The sequence below is a fragment of the Tyto alba genome, unplaced genomic scaffold (assembly GCF_018691265.1).
Source record: "Tyto alba isolate M040663 unplaced genomic scaffold, T.alba_DEE_v4.0 Super-Scaffold_22, whole genome shotgun sequence".
Lineage (NCBI taxonomy): Eukaryota > Metazoa > Chordata > Aves > Strigiformes > Tytonidae > Tyto > Tyto alba.
In genome coordinates, this window is record NW_024881296.1 from 7,369,914 (window position 1) to 7,390,050 (window position 20,137).

The 20,137-nt window shown below is 39.5% G+C and overlaps 1 protein-coding gene across 4 annotated transcripts in view; it reads right to left on the bottom strand.

Annotated features, from left to right (window-relative positions):
* Window positions 1-20,137, bottom strand: part of PCNX2 (pecanex 2) — a 160,505-nt gene that overhangs the window by 44,572 nt on the left and 95,796 nt on the right. For all 4 annotated transcript variants that reach the window (XM_042795740.1, XM_042795741.1, XM_042795739.1 and 1 more), the window contains exons 22-23: window positions 15,931-16,039; window positions 11,145-11,274 (exon numbers count right to left, since the gene is read on the bottom strand). In XM_042795740.1, the coding sequence (XP_042651674.1) occupies window positions 11,145-11,274; window positions 15,931-16,039 (239 nt within the window). The remainder of the gene's footprint in view (window positions 1-11,144; window positions 11,275-15,930; window positions 16,040-20,137) is intronic.

The following is a 20,137-nucleotide window of genomic DNA, read 5'->3' on the forward strand; positions in this document are numbered from 1 at the left end:
ATTTTTATTTTTCATGCTTTCTTCCTCCCCTCCTTCCCTGACTGCTCCAGTGTTTCATCTAACAATAATAAAAAGTGGCTTTGATTGCACACTAGGAAACTGGGGAAAAGCTAAGGTATAAAAAGTTCCAGTTGTTAAAGACAGTGGTGTTGAAGGATCCTTTTAAAGCACAGGAAGATCTTATTATCAATAGCGTTTCCTGTTCTTAGGGTTTTTTTACTTTCTTAAGTGTTTTTATATAATTCATTCTGAGAGCTTCTTGGGTTTGATTCTTTTGGGGTTTTTTTGATGGGGGTGTTCGTTTGTTTTGTTGTTTTTGTTTTTGTTTTTTTTAAAGTAGGTGTAAAAATCAAAATTGTGGTCATTTGCTGAAATAGTACTGAGCATGTTTATTTGACATATCCTGAAGCCTTTCCTGAAGAGGAGTCTTCTGTGCTTCTGGAGCAATAAGGATGCAAATGAGGTGTGAATTTGAGATCAAAAGATGAGTGCCCAAACATGGATTAAGCAGACTACCTAAGTGCTCTGACATTCAAAGGTTTAGCTGGGAAGCCATCTCTTATTTGTAAAACAGGTCATTTAAGCATCCATGTACTAAAATATTTAAAATATTTTTTAAAAAATTAAAATATTTAAAGTATTCACTAATGCTTTACCAAAACGTCATCAATATTCCTACTTTTGTTGTATTTGTTTATCTTGCTACCTAATTTCCTTCCTCTTGTCCAAGTAAGTTTTTTCTTTTAAAAGGCATTTAGTCACTAACTTCAGATGTTTTATTCTAAGCAATACAAGAATCTTTATAAGTAGGATTATGCCAACTGCACAGAGATGTTTGTGCTCGCTCTTGTGTCAGTAAAAAAGGGCTGGGACCCTCACATTCCTGTAAGGATGGGGCTTAGCCCAGGACCCTGCATCACAGCTACACCTCACCATTTGCAATTCATAGAGGTACTCTTAATTTAAAAGCAAATGACTTAATTACACACAAAAACATGCATTTGAAACAGTGCAGATGAGTTATTTCTCTGGTTTTCCCATCATCTGCCAGTGCAAACATTATAGGAAAGGTACGATGCTGTGCCCAGCTCTGGGTAAAGTGCTGTGCAGGACTAATTCACTTGGGCTGTGCGCTGGCCCGTGGGCCCATGAGTGAAGCGACAGGAGCCTGAGAAACTGTAAGGAGCTGGAGGGTAGGAAGGAGGTGATGAGGAATATCCTGGTGAAGTTTTCACCGGCAAAAGAGAGTGAGATCAGGCAAAGAAAACAAACAACCACCACCAGCAACAAAAAACCAAAACAAAACAGAAAAACCAAACCAAAATGTTGGGAGCTGCTTCAGCAAACGAGGCCAATATGTTTACCTCCTTTATTCCATGCAGACATGCACATGTTGTTTAAATATGATAAAAGGAGAAAAGGACAGCAAGGAATTTCAGAGATCATTCTTAGTATTCTTTATTGCTGATAAAGTACTCTTATGCTTTTTCAGTGTGCAATATTAAAGTAGCATATACTTAAGATGTTTTAGTTGTCACTTTCAGACTCGAGGTGTCTGCTTAAAAATAAAATTAGGAGGTAGAGATGGCAAGAGAGTATGAGGAAATACAAGAATAAGACATAGACTAGTAAATGATGTCTTGCAAAGAAAGCCTACATCAGAAATACTAGTTTAGTTTGATGCACTATAGGGTTTTCCATATACATATTTCTCACCAAAAGATGAAGGGAGGCAAAATGGAAGCTAACCAAGTCTTTGAAATTCCATAAACCAGCGAGTGCAGTATCAGTGATACTACACTGAAGAACAAGACAACTACTACTGCTACTGTGCAGTTGTACAAAATCCAGTCAGAAACAAGGATAACTTTTAATATCCCTGTCTTTTTCATTGCAAGGACTGTTGAGAGTGTTAATCATTTACAGCAGTTGTTATGATAGTCTCTACAGTACTCTTCATACTGAAAAAATCTCTGGTATTTTGAGAGCAAACACTGCTAGTCAAAGGATTAAAAAAAAATAATCCCTCCAGCATTCATCCAGTATTTACCTAGTCCCAACTAGCACAAAGCTTCAGAGACTGCTCTGAGTGGCAGCGGCGACATAATTCTGCATTTTGCATTATCTCAGAAAGAAGCCAGTGATATTTTACATTTTGCTCTTACAACCCCTGAGGCAATTGGGGTCCAGTACATAACCTTGTACGTCAGGAGACAACCAGGACTTGAGCAAGCATGAATTATTCCCTGCTGCTATCTGTACACAACTTACATATCCCCTCAGTTAGAACCGTTACACTTGCTGAACATGTCCTCTATGATCTCAGCTTTTCCCCTGTCTTCACATCTTGACAAAAGTTGCTTCAGTAAGCATCTTCTTGAATCAAAGGTTTGAGTTTAGTTCTCCGAAAGTCAAACTTACCCCAGAATGTTTGACCCTGTTCAATCTAAAAAAGGAGGTGATCTACATTATCCAAGTAAATAGGATGAAGGCTTGCTGAGAACTCTTATGCTTATGAAAAATCAGTCAATCCATTTCAACATATTTCCAATGCCCAACATGACAGAAATGTCATGAGTTTACCTGATCTCATTAGATTTACGTAATTTGGAAGCTAAGCATTAAATGAACAGCTTATAAAATTTTAGTGCCAGTGTGTATCCACATAAGCCCTTAAAATATTATTACATGCTTCCTATTTCTGACTGATGAGTCCATTCTCCTCTTTCTCTTATGTCCTGTTGCTGTCTTCCTTTCCAAGGATCTTTAAAAGTCCTCTTCTATCATGTTCATGATTTCTTTTCCTCTATAGGTCTGCTTATCGATGTCTGTTGCATTATCCTCTCAGATTTTTTACTGCATGCCTTTTCCTTTTTTGCCCATCCCTTTCCCTTTTCACTTGTGCTGCTTCTGGTTTTGATCTCTGCTTGTGTTCCTGCCTGGCCTCAGCATGCATTCCCTCTCTGATGCCTCCCTTCTGTCTTTATTCTGTCCTCTTAGAATGATTCAGTGAATTGGAGTTGTGAATGCATCTTTAACTCGGCAGGGAACTACAGAGCACTGAATCTGAATGCACTCCCAATTAATTATCACACATATGGCTCCTATTCAATTAGCCTCAATTTGTTTTATTGACTGCCAGGGGCAAAATTTGAGAAGAAGAGATGTTACCAGTTAAAGAGATACTGCCAAACCGTTAAAATAAAACTTTGAATTTTGTATAGCCCCCCTTGAGTATGAAACACTTGGCAACTCAAGAAACACTTGATTAAAGGTCCCTGGCTTTCCTCGCCTGTCCTTTACCAGACAGCTCTCACATTTTCCCAGTTCAGTGTGACTCCACACATGGAGTCAAGCAACGAGGTGAGGACTAGGCTGGAGAGGAGATGTACAATATCTCTGTGCTGCAGCAAGTGGCCAAAGGGAGACACCTACACACAGGGTCACTTACTCCAGGGGAGACCAGAGTTCAAGATACTGAGGGGAATGTAATTTCTAGCAGGCCTTCTTTTAGCCTGAGGCTTTACCTGAAGCAATACCTCCCACACCTCAATGCTGTGGCTTTGGCACTCCTTAAAGCCCTACCAGCCTGCTGAAAAGGATTAAAGACTCCCAAAACAGGCAAGTGTTGCAGGTACAAGTCCATGGGCAGTACTGGTAGTGTGCAATGTGAAGATAGGCACCACAGCAGGGAGGAGACAGGGAAGGGTCTTGAGAAGACAGTCAGATAATTAAGTCTAATGAATAATATGTCACTTCAGAAGGCTCATGAAGAGCTAAGGCTGAAGTGCAGACCAACATGTTCCTTGTTCAAACATTTTTTCTCTATTCTCCCCCTCAATGCCAGAACCATGGCCACACATGCACCTGGAAAACAGGGTGCAACTTCCCAAAGACCAGTTTATACTCATTGTTTCAATAGAAGAACATTTCCCGCCCCCCCCCAAATCTTTAAAAAAATCTTTATTGGAAAATCTGCCAGTTAGAAGAAGACAGTAATGAAGGCAAAATAGCAGCAACTTGGTAACGTTTCAGCTTTTGCATCACAGCCAGCCAAGGTGTGTCACTACAGTCATCAGGAATGCTATACCCAAGGGCACCCAAGCCTGGCCTAAGCATGCCTCAGTACCAGTCCAGGCTGGATGCTCAAGGATCTAAATCCCTTTGAAGTCTCCAGAAAGACTCTCACAAAATTCCACATGCTTTGTGAATAGGACCAGGCAGCCCTTCTGATTTGAAGACAACACACCAAAAATTCAGACTAAAACCCATTCATTCATGGGTCCTATTTACTTTGACTTCTCAGGGCCAGGCAGTAATAAGCACCCATTTTGGTTTTATCTACATGCTGATACTTACTATACTAGTATTTTTCTGACTTCTAAATTAACTTAACACTCAATAAAAGCCTAGAGCCCTGAGGCCAACTCAGTGAAAACCTCTCTTAAAAGAGCCACGGTCATCAAAGGAGTTAGCATTCATAAAAACTAAGTAATAGCTGATAACAAAGGAACTAGAACCTCTAGAGTAAAGTTGTGCAGTGGGAATACAGTGCTTCTTTCTGGTCAGTTCATAAAAACCAGTATAGAAATAGAAGCAGCCAGAGAGAAACACAGAAATAAGCAGAGAAAGAAAAACAGTTCAAAAGAAAATAAAACAATTGCCAATAACAGTAAAACTCATGGCTGTAATGTGACTTTCATGCCAGGTGGCTGGAAGTATTCAGAAAAGTTTGAACCCTAAGTAAGGAGAACAGGCAGCGACAGTAGTCAGAACATAACATTTCTGAAGTGGTATTTCTGAAAATAAGGCAAAGACTTACTCCTGTCAATTGCGGGGGAAAAAGGTTCTCCTATGTTTAGGTTATGCTCCAAGTGTTAGCTTCAGAGGTTAATCTACCTTTCTTTCAAGTATTCATTATAAATCAATGTCCAAGGCATTACTGAACTATAAACATCTGCTGCAGTTGTTCCTCTGTAAACACCACCACTATGGAGGTCTAAGAATACGTGAAAAAAATCAAACAACATAGCAAGAAAAGACTGAAAAAGAAATGCAGCCCTGAAAGGGAGAGCTTGAAAGGTCTGAACATGCAGCTTCCAAACAAGGCCCATAGACAGTTATGGGTGAATGACATTTTGAATCATAGAATCATTTAGGTTGGAAAAGACCTTTAAGATCATTGAATCCAACCACTAACCTAGCACTGCCAAGTCCACCACTAAACCATGTTTCTAAGTGCCACATCTACATGTCTGTTAAATACCTCCAGGGAAGGTGACTCAACCACTTCCCTGGGCAGCCTGTTCCAACGCTTGACAATCCTTCTGATGCAGAATTTATTCCTAATATCCAATCTCAACCTCTGCGCAACCTGAGGCCATTTCCTCTTGTCCTATCGCTTGTTACTTGGGAGAAGAGACTGACACCCACCTCACTACAATCTCCTTTCAGGCAGTTGCAGAGAGTGATACGGCCTCCTTTTCTCCAGGCCAAACAACCCCAGTTCCCTCAGCCACTCCTCACAGGATTTGTGCTCTAGGCTCTTCACCAGTTTCATTGCTCTTCTCTGGACACACTCCAGCGCCTCAGTGTCCTTCCTGTAGTGAGAGGCCCAAAACTGAACACAGTAGGTGAGGTAGGGCCTCACCAGTGTCAAATACGGAGGGACAATCACCTTCCTAGTCCTGCTGGCCACATATTTCTGATACAAGCCATGATGCTGTTGGCCTTCTTGGCCACCTGGCCACACTGCCGGCTCATATTCAGGTGGCTGTCGACCAACACCCCCGGGTCCTTTCCTCACGAGTGCATTGGTGTAGATGCACTTCAGTTGGTCTACTGGTCCTGCCACCTTTTGCGGAGGAGAAGCCCTAATTCCTATGTGACCATTCCCAGGCACTTCTGTGGCTTCTAATGCATCAAATAACCCCTGTGTCTTTGCTGCTGCACGGATCTCCATCCCTTATCTCCACTGAGTCTGCAGACCAAAGGACCTCGTTTTGTGTTCGGAGCAGGGCTTGTAGCAGCTTTAACAGATGAGCAAGCTCACAGGGAAACCAGATCCACTAGGATGTATTAAAATAAGCATTTAGAAGTGGAAAGCCTGTTATTTTATGAGGAAAACGGAGGGAGCAGATAGGTACTTTTCACAGCTCCTTTTCCCACACATAATGTGGGATCAACCCAAATTATGTCTACACTAGGAAAACGCTTCCCATTCCACCTGCAGGCTGTCCACAATAGGCAGGTTAAGTGAGATGGGAGGAAAAAAGAAAATGCCAGCTGCACCAGATCTGAGGCAGGGCAGGTTTTCCTCACCCTACATTCCCAGCTGTATTAACCTTACAGATGGCTATTTTCCAGACCACAATGACTGCAGCAATAACACATTGATACACTTTTTACGAAGATGGGGAAAAGAAATGCTTGCTCACATATTCTCAAAGACAGAGTGGTGTCCTGTAATGCCATTCTGAGATAACTGGCAATTTAATCACAGCCTCTTTAGAGACACTTAATTCAGTTACACCACATTGTAATTTACTCAAGACCCTTCAAAGCAAATGCAAGCTGTGCCTTACCCAAAAATAGGCACTGAACCCGGTGACCAAGAAAGAATAAAAGCAGGAAGGAGCAGGAAAGACAGGCAGCTTGTAGGCCGCAAAATCTCCAGATTCCTGGTGGCAGTTTGTTGTTTTGTGGGGACAAGTCACAGCTGCAGCAGAGAACAGGCTGCTCGATGTGATCCAGCAGTTAGACCCACTGGGGAATGAAAGTAAACTTCCTACTCTGTTCTGTCCATTGCCATATCCAAGATACAAAGCAAGATAAGAGGAAGGGAGGAAGGGGACAGAGTCAGGCTTCAGCGTGACACAGTATTTAATAAAAAAAAAGCAAAGCAGAGGAATGGAACAACAGTGTTTGAACAAACACTTTATGCTTTAAAGTGCCTATACATTAAACAAGATTTACTGCTATTTCCTTTTCTCTGACATCTACAGCCTAATCATTCCCACAGCTGTGAAAATAAAGACTAAAACAGGACTTTTCAAAGCGGGAAGCAGGACCCAAGCTAATGACAGGACAAAGGCAGTGTTGCATCAAATTACTTAAAAAAAAAAAAAAAATTCTCATAGTAGGACTCCCACAAGGCAACCAGCTCATGAGCATCAGGTCAGCTTTCTGATTTTACACCCCTCCCTTTTCAACAACAATGGCAGCAAAAGCTGTTAAAAAGTGGTTGCATGAGAAGTTGTTCTTTATTACTCACCTTCTTTATTGCCTTTTTTTTCCTTATTCTTAAAGTCACCCTTCCCTTTCCCCCCTGAAAGATCCTTGACCCCAGGGATGTATTGATGCACTAGACTGCACACAGTGAGCACCAAAGTGCACACTATAAACAAACAGCATCTGCTGATTGCAAGGAAGAACAGCCATGCTCTGCACACACACCACAAGAGCACAAACAGGCACAGTAGGACTCCTGAATTTTGAAGAGCTTGCTAGAAATTTCACAGTTTGCTTACTGTCAAAATGAGTAGGTTTTGGTTTGTTTTTTTTTGTTTGTTTTTTTTTTTTTCTTTAACCTGCTGGAATTCCTCCATCTCCTTAAAAAAAACAAACAAGCCATCATCTTAATTCTCTAAGACCTTCAGCTGACATCATTTAGAATGGCAGATACCCAGTCAGAAACATGAAGAATCAAACTCCTCTTTAGCCAGCAGAAGTGGGACTTAAAAGAAACACTGGAAATGCAAGTTGTGTATGTGTGCCCTCAGAAAACACCAGGTAGAGACAACCAAACCAACACTTTAAGGAACAGATGGAGCAGTTTCTCACTACTCAGGCTGCTGGCCTAGTAGCCCAGCTCTATTAATAAACATGGTACTCTCTACTTGCTACTGTCCACAGCGTCAACTTCGGATTCATTTTACAGAAGATGAACTGGATGTTTTTTCCTCATCTAGTTTCACACTGTTGGCCCAAATGAAATGCAAAAATAAGTTGTCCTTAAGCAAAACAAAGTAAAAATGAAGTTTGCTTGACAGCAGTGAAATGCCTGTATACTGATGAACAGAAATGACATTCTAAGAAGGCAACCTAATTTATGACTTGGAAGAAAAACAAAACCATGATATTTTGGTATCTAGACTGCTTGTCAAAATATTTCTTTTAGTTAGTCCAATTAAGAGGTTAAATTATAAAAACAATATTACCATGAAATTGACTACCTCTAACTTCTTATAAATGTAAATGAGTTTTTGTGTTGCTAATATAAATGTTATAATTTAATGTAGTCATCAATACAGCAAGGAAGTGTTTGAAAATGAGTATGCAAAGCAGGCAAAACAAAAAAGCTATATAAAGCACATTGAAGGTGGCTTTCCCCTGGGCAAAAGTTCCTGTCAACAGACAATGAGTATGGAAAATAGCAAAAAAAATCTGCCAGAGCCTCTGCTTCATATGAGCATATCTCAGACTGCACTGTAGTGAACCTGTGACTTTCCATGAATACCTTGAGCTGAACTTGGCAAAACTGATTGTCAGTACACTCCAGAAAGGAAATCTATACACCAATTTGCCCATCTGTTCTGTTTTACCTTACAGCACCCGAAAACTCAGTGTAGAGCTGGTCATGGGGCACTGCAACCCAAAGATGGGTCAGTGCAGGAACCAGAACAACTTTCCACTCCAGCTCAATCTCTTGATCCCATTTAGCGTCACAGCTCTGAAAGAAAGCACTTATGGCTATCACTTTGAATTTTTAGATGTTGAGGGTCAAGATTCAAAGCAGTAAGGCAATGCCCACCCCACTTCTCTCAATTATTTTAAGTATTTTGTAGAAAATTTCCCTCCTCCCAATACAAAATTACTCCCTTCCCTTGCCTTTTTATGTCTTTTCACTGTGTCCCTTTAATGAACCAGAAGTTTTTCAGTCCAACACTCACTCGCTCTTATCAGTTCTTCATGTGAGCAATTAAATGCTGAAATGGAATCAAGGCAAAGGATAATCAGAAGTGCTAAAACCAAAATGACTACAAATTTAGGAGGGGTCATTATATGTACATATTGCAGGATGCCACACATTCGTGCCAACATTTATGCACTTTGATGACTATCTGAAACTTCTACAAGGCTGTCTTTTAGTTCTGAAAGGTTTTTGAGGGTCATAGTAGTGGGGTTTATGTTTTAAGTGACAAGATCATAAAAGATACATTAGAATTTCTAACAAACAACAAAGCATGATTTTTTCACAAGGAGTCTAACTTAAGCATTCATGTTGAAGACAAAGTTGTAGTTACAGCTCATTCGAAAGGACAAGTAGCGGTGGTTTAAAAGTATTAGAAAGGTTAGGGTTTTTTGCACTTGGGGTTTTACAGTTTATGGGTGAAATAATTATCTTTGCTTTCAAAAATTATTAGCACCAACCTTCTTCTCTTCCCTTAGTGGGGGTCACAGATCCTCAGTACTGACAAAACAAGACACACACTCTCCCCCTTATTTAAGTATCAAGCATCAACCATCTTTTGAAATTTCCTTTAAATATCTTCTGTTCATCTCATCCCAAAAGCCTTAGACAAGCCAAAAGAAAATGAGAATGGTCCCTCCATTTCCATCTACAATAACCTACAGATCCTACACTAACTTAGCTATATGGAAGTGATGTGCCTACAACCGAGTTTGATTCTCTGGCTTGTACCTAGAAAAAAAGCCACGTCTTCAAAATGCTCTGGTGGAAGTAAAATGTAACAGATGTTAAATCTTTACTTCCAACTTAATATTGTTCAAAGTTTCCATCCAAAAACTTAAAGCTGTCTGGGGGATTAGTGGTAGCTTCCTGCCGTTCCATGACTCCCCTCAACTTCACTCCTATGAAATAATGACCCTGTTGACCGCCTCAGAAAAGATGTGTGAGAATTTTGTCAAGATCTGGCCCCGGTGTACACAACTCAGCTCCCCTCAAAAGGTTTCCACATACCTCATCATATTCAGAAACAAACACAAAGCCTTTTTATATGAGTTGGCTTTATCTGAGTAATTTCTTTATAGATGAGTACATACTCACTCACAGTCAAAATCAAACAAAATAAGACTCTTCAAACTAATTAGACTCTTTCCCGTAAAAGGTGGAAAAATCAATCACTATAATTTTTAGTTTTGCATTCTCTTGAGGTGCTCATATACATCAGTGGCACCGATACAATAAGTGTGGTAAGCATACAGCACTTCTCACTGGACCAGCCAAGTGCTGATTCGGCCAATACAATTTTTGCTTTGTGCTTCAAACCGCTGTTCCGCAGCTGCAGTAAGTTACTCCGAGCCTCGTTACAAATTAGTAGGGGGTAAAGAGCTCATGTACTGCCCAGAGCACAGGACTCAGAGGACCCTCCCTTAGTCACTGAATCCAGCTCCTAATGCTGCAGGCCCCTCAATCATCCCCTGCAAAAACTACCTCCACCTGGAAAGGGAAGTGTTTTCTGTCTCCAGTAATCTTGCTGGGAGCCCATTAGATCCCTGTTATCAAGGGCTTTGAAATCCTGCCAGGTAAGAGGAGCGGAAGCACTTTATTCAATCTTTTCAATATTCTATGTTTATGCCCTTGTCAAACTGAATGAATGGCAGCTAAAATCTGAAAAAAACCAACCAATTCTTAAATCAAACTCTAAGATCAGATGTAGCAAGTAATGACAATGCACACTCATCATCACTTCACACAGTTACTTGCCACAACCCAAACAGTAACATTTAATCAGGCTAGCATAAAACACATTAATGCAGCCCAACTTCTAGGGCCCAAGGCCTCATAGATTTAGTTGCTAATGCTAGCTAGCAAGACAAAAAAAGGCTGAGAAGTGGGACTTCTATTGATTTTTTTCAGTTTCATTACTGTATGGCAGTACAACAAATGCAAGGTGACATCTCTTCTGTAACATACTGATAATTGTTTAAATACATTTTCAGAAATAACTAAATAATCATGAAATAGTAAAACACCAGGATCAAGATTCAAATATTAACCTCTCATGCCCTACAACAATGTAAGGATTATCTTAAGAAAGAAGAAAAACCTAAAGATATTAAACTAATGAGAGCAAAACCTTTACAAATAACAAGTGTAGAAAATTTTTGAATAGTCTTACTTGTAGTTTTTCTCCCAGAACTTGACTGGTCTTGCGTATGATGCGATAAAGATGACACTACCAAGAAATGGACTCAGTGGTGTAGAAAAGACTGAAGTGGCCAGAGTTTGGAAAAAAAGCATAGCAGAGTCTGAAAATTGCGAGTTAAGGTAACACGAATGACTTCATCATACTTTTAAACCATAGTTGAGGCAGCTGTTTGAACTACTTATTTTTGCTTTTTCATAGTTATTTCTTTTACCAAAGAGGTGGTAAGGAAAGGAAGGCAGACAGTGCCACACTGCCAATTACCAGCACGTCATCGGTGGCTCTCCATTGCTACGTGGTTGTAATGGAGGTGACATGTCTGAACAGAGGATGTTATTAGCAGGGTGACCCTGTCTAATCTCTGCCTGAGGACAGATACTGAGCACAAGTAGAGCAGAAACTGCCCTTTTCAAGCTACCTAGTGTACCTTCTATAACACAGAGTGCCTATCCAGAGTCTGACACAGTTTAAAACACAACCCCTTCTAAAATATCACTTCCTTGAAAATTCTTTGGTCTCTGCACTGGCATCTTGCTCCCAGTGTGTCCAATATTCCTTTCTGTGAGTTTCCGCTTATTTTGGAATGACCTAGTACTTGAAGAAACAACTATGCCTCTATAATCCAGCCTGCTGGCTTAAAATCATGCTTTCATGTTAATTCTTACTGACAATTTAATACTCCATGCTGACTGAAAGGTAAAAAATGTTCACCATTTCATACTTTTTAAATATATATCAAATGAGGTGAGGACAGGGGAATAGTAAATATCACACATAAACATCATAATGAATGCCTGCAACCATAGCTTACTTTAAATGTAAAATTGCATTTCAGATTGCTGGAAAGCAAGTTAGGAGATGGATAAGAATACTGAAAAAGCAGCAAGTTAAAAGGTACATGATAAAAAAAATGCAAGCAAATGAAACACTAGGCTTTAATTCTTCATTAATTCATAACACATCCATGAAATCTCAGGAAAAATGTTTCCACCTTGGTATAAGAGACCAGTTATCTTTCCTTACACCCCTCTTGGGAGGAAGGAAAGTGAAGAAGTCATGAACTAAGGAGCTGCTATTCAAGTACAGTGATCAAGTACATCTTAAACTAAAATTAAGATCAAATCACCCAATAACCTGTCTTTTAGCTTACCCTCCTATAGTAATATCCTGTATGTGTGTCCCACAGTCTCTAAGACTTACAAAAAACATTTTAACACATGTAGCATCATTCATGGTACAGTATTTCCATAGAAAGGTTAGCTAGCCATGCCTTCAAAGCAATTTGTGAAACCTACAAACACGTATTTCCCAAAAGATCTCTCTCAAATCCATCAAACTTATTAAAAGAGAGTGGTCTGGAACAGTGTCTCTGTGTATTAGAGAGACTGGAAAATGAGCTGCCCTCAGAGTCTAAAGTTCAAAAAGCAACAGAAAGCACAGAGCAGGAAGCAAGTGCATCAAAAAAGTTAAACTGTCACATCACAATTTAGTCATTGTCTGTGAAAGATGAACAAGTACTTGCAAGTGTCAGGTAAGGGAAGGAGGCATGGGAGCTGAAAAGAAAAAAAGAGAACAAGGAGAACAGACCAGGACAGCAAATCAAGTTTTCTAAATAGAGTTCTAAAGTCATGATTGATTTAAAATTGTTACCGTCATGAATTAAGATGTGTAGGACTCCATTGTGTGCCCAAGACATAACCAGTAACAACAATTTTATTTTTGCTAAGACATAATGCTCTACTAAATGTACACTGGAAGACACTTTTCATTTGACTTGTGAAGAGTGATTTTAACTGTTTCATGTGTGTCATGACAGCAAGTAACAGCACCTGGCTCGCTTACATATAGTTGATGTGTACAGTGGGCAATTATCTGTCATCACGGGTTTTTTATTTGATGGTGTTCAATTTGATTTTATTAGGTAATTCTTTTCTTTTTTTATACCAACATTTTAATTATGTCTAAGTGAAAAGTATAAAAGGACCAGCGCTTACAGGCATACTTTCCTTACTCTATGTCCCAAGCCTATTTTTCCTATGTACCATCTTTGTTAGGTTATACTGTGTAGAAGTGGAACTTGTTTCTTTGTGAATAATGGTTTTTCTTTTGAAGATGGCCAAAATCAAATTTTGAGAAAAAAAATAACTAAAAGCTCTTCAACATGAAATAAAACATTGTATTTGAGGATTAATTTTTATGATTTAAAAATCTGTTTAAATTCAAATCAGCCGCAAAACAAGTAACTGAAAGACTCACATTTTCAAAACCTTCCATCCCCTTCTTTTAACACAAACTATGCAGTAAGGCCAGGCCAAATCATCTGTTTCTGAAAACCCACATTTTTAATTGCAATTACTGTAGGCCAAAAATGTTTCGTCACTTCCAGGCACACGATTGCCTACAGGATGGGAGAACTGAGTGTCACAGGGCTTCCTTTTCTGGTGTTAGAGCTGTAACCCTGAAACAACCAAAGCAAAAACTCTCATAAACAGGTTTTTCTGAATTACAAAATCCTTTCTTTCCAAATCTGTTCACTTATTAGGTGAAACCCTCCTCCGACTACAATCTACACTGACTTTCTCAGCGCACTGATAATTATAAACACATAACCTCATTTTACCCATTTAAACATTGGGAAGCGAAGTTGCAGATCTCTCCTCAAGCCAGAAGTCCATTCCCGTTCAAGGTCTTTCGGGATCAGGAGGGACTTTGAGGGCTCACCTAGTCCATCTAGCAGCCACAAGGCAGGATCAGCTAAACCTCTATGACCCCTGATAGACATTTGTCTAAAATCCTGAAAATATCTTAATGGTGGAAGCTCCACAACCTCCACCAGCCAAAGCTCTGCATGTGTTGCCCTTCACGCCCTGCATGCTGGAATCAAATGCATTAAAGCATGCAGAACTACTCCTATCACTGAGCTCTATGGCAAAAGTTCACCGAGGCACTGCGAAATTTAAAAATTTATGTCCCATCTGCAGATGTGATTTAGGCAATTAAGAGCCACAAATAATTAACTCTGCAAAGAAATGGAAGGCTTAGTGCCTCTGCAATCTGCAACATGCATTCATCATTACTGTTTGCAGGGTTATGGTAACAACAAATAAAAATACTGTGCAAAAAGGCAGAGTTATTGTTGTTGTGGGAACAGTAACTTGGGCATTTAACCAGTATCTTAATTGCAACATTGTCTTACAAGACAGATTTGCATTTACAAAGTATACTATAAATATAACTAATAGAAAGCTAATAGCAATAACTGTGTAAACAAACTAAACCCTGCTTAGTTAACTACTAGCCATTTTGCAAAGCTTAATTGGTACTTCTATCAAGAGTAAAGTTATCACTGCACAAAATATTTGTGACCAAAGGGAAACTCGCTGAAATATAGTCTTAGTTCTTAAATGTTTTGCTAAATAACCATATATACACTTCTCCTGCACTTCACACCTACAACAAAGATGAAAATACCTTTTTGTTCTGAAATTCTCTAATACTTTGCTACAAATCACTCAAAAATGTTCAGACAGAACATTGTTTTTATAATGCTTTCCTTTCATAAGCAGACATTCTAAAGCTTTCTCTCTGGGAGTTATTCTGTCTGCACTTGCCTCTGTCCAAGACTCCCAGTTTATTCTTCCTATCTAGAAACATAAGCATTGTTAATCAATGCTGCATATGATTCAACATATTACAACAGAGAGCAGAGGGTAGAAATCACTCAAGGGGAGGGAAAAACACTGTGGGACGAAAGAGACAAAGACTTAAGTGCGTATATCTAATAAACAGTACAAAGTAAACACTTCAGTAGGTCTGAACTAAAACCACTTTGCCAACTCTTCTTCCACAACTTTGGTTGGGGGGGAAGGAAAAAATGAAAAATTAGTCTCTGAAAATTCTTTAGATGTCAATAAAGTTAAATTTGTTTAGTTAAAGTGGTGGGGTTTTGTTTTGTTTTATCTTTTTCTTGTATTAAATCAAGTTTCTAACTGAATTAGACAAAGCTGAAAATTTTTTGTCTCAGAAATCCAATATATATGTATTTTAACCCTACTGACATCTGAGGGTCACTGAACTCTGTGCTTTATCCTCCATATCCACAAATCCAATGTTCACAGACCTGGAACAGGCAGTGAAATGGACTGCTTCCAAAGGACTGCTCTGGTGTTGACAAACATATATTGTTACTCATAAAACAGAGTAGAAATGTTAAAAAGGAGAATGCTTCTCAGCAACACAATGACAAATGTACATTAAAACGTTAAAATCCAGGTGCTTCTAAAATGGAAAAAAAAAATAAAAACAGGACAGTTGCAACAGAAATCGGCTCACTGAAATGAATTTTCATCTGAGATACCAACTGGAAGTAACTAATATTTAAGAGCTCAGTCAGCCATGTGCCCAGCACTTTACGAAACTAGCTTCTGCATACATAAATGTCCACCCAGGTTGGACCTAATATGTCAGTCACAGAGTTTCCTTCTTGATGCATCAAAAGTCTGTGATGAGGACTGTGTAAGTAAGTGATCTGCAGAATGTTACTGGGTGGGAAGTCAGGCAGCATGAACGTCTAGACTGGTTTGAGTCAGGGTTCAGTTTCCCAGTTTCAGATCCCATGCAGCCAAGAAAGAGAGAAAACTCTATTTCACATTTTAAAATAAGTTATCTAGGAATTCTTCACCTTGTTCAAGCACTGTAATTAAATTACATACATGAAGAGGAATTTAAGAATAAAGAAAAACAAATCTATAAAGGATATGAGGTATTGCAAAGAGCTGAGCAAAAACATGGAACGATGATCCCCAGGCAATCTGCCAGGGAGCAATGTATGTCATGATGAACTGCAACTTCTGCAGTAGGTCCCACAGCTGAAAAGGAAAAAGAAAAACATGGTGACTTTTCAGGCACTGAAATAGTTTCAATACTGATACCTGAAAGTGACACTTTTTAGAACTGTGCCTTGGAATTAACATGAGATAAATGATATCATATTGTTAGCTTTCATGGGCATTAAGGCCTCACTTTAGTAAGGCACAAAAGTATATTCTTCATCTGAAATTCAAACTTGCAGTGAGGTGCATTTTTAACCACCTTACTGAGGTAACTCCCAGGTTACCCTCCTTCAAAAGTATGCCTGCTTTAATTAGGAAGTGGGAAAACAGGTTCTGATATTTACTGCATATATCATGCTGCCAGTCAGATGGTTACAGAAGACTCCAGGAGAAAGTGGATACAGCGAACAGAGGATGATCATTGTGCAACATGTGTGGCTCTGCACATGAAAATCTGACTTATTTCTCAAGAACACGACGTTTTCATTTGTTGAATCAATGGGAGAAGCCATCATTATGTAAGCATATGCTCGGCATTAACCATGAATTGTAGCTGCACTTCCAAGATCAAATCATACTACCCTAAAAACACTGCAATATAAATTCTTATTGTTGTGCGGTACAAATTGCGAAAGACAATTAATTTACTTTTTCTTCCTGTAAAATAATTCCTGCTTCCTTGGCGCTGCAGCTAGCAGTTTCTGATTCAAGAATGATGTGTATTTATTCCCTAGAACACATTTTTTTCTGCCAGCTCTCCTGGCATCAGGCCAAAACAGATCTTCTGTCTCATCTTCATTCGGCCATCACATTCATATTGCAGAGCAGATTCCTGACAAACTGTCAGGAAAGATTTGGCCGTCAGTAGACATTAGTGCTCAACACACACAAAAGTTGACAGTGAAACAGGAGTATATGCAATATTTCATCCTCATATAGCAAATATATGTTGAATTTCCTATAGTAAATTTTTTTAGTTAATGTAAAACAAGACATTGCCAACATCCTGAAAGACAGCAAGGCTACACTAATACTCGTATATTATAATGCTTCCAGGAAATGTTCCCAGGCACTGGTATTGTGTATATGGTTAAACTGTTAGAAAGGTCCCTGGAAAGGTTTCAGTCTGGCCCAGCTAGCACTATTCCAAGCAATCCTCAGGCATCCTTTCAAATGAACCCCCTCCGTGGCCCATTACCAGGTGGCAGTTCCATACTTCCACCCTGCCTATAGACTGGGAGAGTTTATCAGCATGGACACAAGCCTCCCCGTGGCAGCTGGCCTCGGGGACAGAGCCCGGTCCGAGGCACACCCCACACACTGATATGTCAACAGTCAAAGAGGATGCACCTTCATTGGCTAACTCATTTCAGCGGTCCTTAAGTTCCTACCCCTGAAGTAACACTTGGCCATCTGTATCCACATTGGCAGTGCACTTACAAGATGTTTCATTGAGCTCCTCTATGATTTGTTGTAAATAACTGCAAATGAATTAGGAGGGAGGTAAGAACAACTAATAGCATTAATCTGTTTTGGTCTTCATGCTACCAAGTGATCACAGAAGCAGCTGCTAACTCCAGTTATAACCAGTGTCACGCTAACTTCAGTTACAATTGATAAACCTTCCAGTTGAGATGCAAGCAGTGCTTCACATGCTTTCTGTGCTTTGGCATGACTCGAATTAGGAGCAATATGCAAAATACAGATTATGTTAGCTTTGCACAGGCATACTATTTAAAACCAGCAAAGCCCTGATAAAAACAAGCTGTTACGATCTCTTCAACGCACAGCCTGGTCACCACTGTTTAGTTTATGTATGAGAAATTAATATCTTGCCAACTTTTGTTTTCTCTCAAAAATACTGCACGTGACTTGAAAACTACAACCTTAGATAAAGTAGGCAAGTAAAAGTGAAGTGAAAATAGAACAGACTTCTATCTATTTGAACCTTGTTTAGACGCTTATGGAGTTGCTTTGTTTTGCTTAGTTTTTATTTATCTGAAATGTCTAAATGAAGAGCTGGGAAAAAAAATGTAACTGCTAAAAGATTTAAGTGAAGGGCTGAAAAAGCTAATGACTCCCATCTGAAACCTCAAAAACTCAAAACTGCAGCACAACCCCGCAAAATTCAGCCTATTGTAGATTGAAATCACAAAGCCATAAATCACCCCAGCTGTGCTCAAAGCTCAGGGTTCATCAAAAGGTTTTCAAACCTCAAATAAAATTCAGGTTTTGCATTTGCTAGGAAACCAAATCCAGGAAGAGACCCTTCTGGCTTCTTGTTCTACTACATCATTTTAATCATTCTTTAATATTTACACATTCTTGCAAAACAGGCCATGAAGCCCAAGTTCCCTGTTGCTCTAACAAGTCCAACTACTACATTCACCATTGCTTGAACTTGCTGTTGTTTCTTTCAACACTTGCCTCTTGGCTCATGTTTCTACAAGACACACAATGAAGCTTATTTCCATTTGTAAGAACATGGTACATAGTAAACTTCTTGGGTTTTGAGAGCCTTACAACACTGCACCTAAAGGCCTGGAAAAGTGCGATTTTCAAGCTACTGCTTTCATTAAGAGTTGTCAAGTGCCTCTATTACCTCTTAAATTACTGCTTCCAGTGCATGTTCTGCAGAACACCTTAAGCATAATATGCCAGTAGCATTTCACATACCTAACTGTAACTGCTAAAAGTGATGTCACCTAGCAACTATAAGATAGATATTTAGGAAGAGGGGACTTGGCTTTACATTTTCTCATTTTAATTTTGCTAGAACCATCTGAAAAAATATTTCTCCTTGTCAGTTTTACCCAATTTACAATATGCTTTCTCCTATATCTGATATAGGAACTCCAAGGATTCACAAAGAGCTATTGCTGTACTCACAGAAAGAAACTGAAGCTGCTAAAAATTGTCCTCACAAATAGGAGGAAGTGGATCCTCAGAAACAGTCATTCCCTTATTTCAACTACAACTAACTGCATTTCAGTCTTCAATAATTGTAAGATGCTAGCTGAAGAGGAAAACCTTCAACATAATTTTTAAATTGTCAGAAACAATATAGGATTAGAAATGGTCAGAAAAGCCAAAGCCCATCTGGAGTTGAATCTGGTGAGGAAAGTAAAAGGCAACAGGAAGGACTTCTACGGATATATCAGCAGCAAAAGACAGAGTAGGGATAAAACCCATGGACCCTCTACTGAATGGGGCAGGGGACCCTGTGACAAAGGGCCTGGAGAAGGCAGAGGTACTCAATGCCTTCTTTGCCTTGGGCTTTACTGGTAAGCCTTCAGGAATCACAGGCCCAGCAGACCCCTGTGAGAAAGCACGGAGAAACAAAGACACCCTAAGTAGCAAAGGATTAAGAGTGCATTTAAACAAACTGGACAAAAACACTTCCAGGGGACCTGATGGGACACCTCAGACCTTCTGTGATTCTGTGAAACATGCAATTTATCCTCAGTAAAGTTTGGTTTGAACGAGGGTAATAACTTACTACTGAGGGTGTTGCTGCAAAAGGATAAAAGAGCAAAAATTTACCAGATGACAAAACCCACAATGTTTCTCATACAATCTGTAGCACAAAATCTAAGTTTTGTTCTGTAACCAGGATCACAGTATGTAACCAAATGATCAGCTGTTAGAGCAATGGCAGAAACAGATGATTAATCTTGAAACAATCCTAATATTATTGTGAATACCTGACAAAAAGTAGAAGCCTAGGTAGGATTAATGGGAAGCAGAGAGAGCAAACTGCAATGAACTGTCTGTCTGCCAAATAAGGAACGCTCCCTATGCGGAAACTAGGCAAAAGTTAATTCAGGCAGGGGTACATCGCGACCACCAACACCGATTACTCAATTACTCAGACTCAAAAGAAGGCGGAGGGGGCAAACAAGGCATGCGTGCTAATTTACATGCTAAGCGTAGAGATTATGACCAATCACTTTGTAAATATGTATTGAATATGCATAAACCATGTGTATAAATAATCGTAGTTTTCGGGACCGTGGTGTGCCATCTTGGGACAGGCATCCATTCATGCACATCTATGTAATAAATAGAATTATCTCGACTCTGTGTGTTGATTGGCTCTTTGCACATCGGATGAAGGACTCCCGTTTTTAGGAC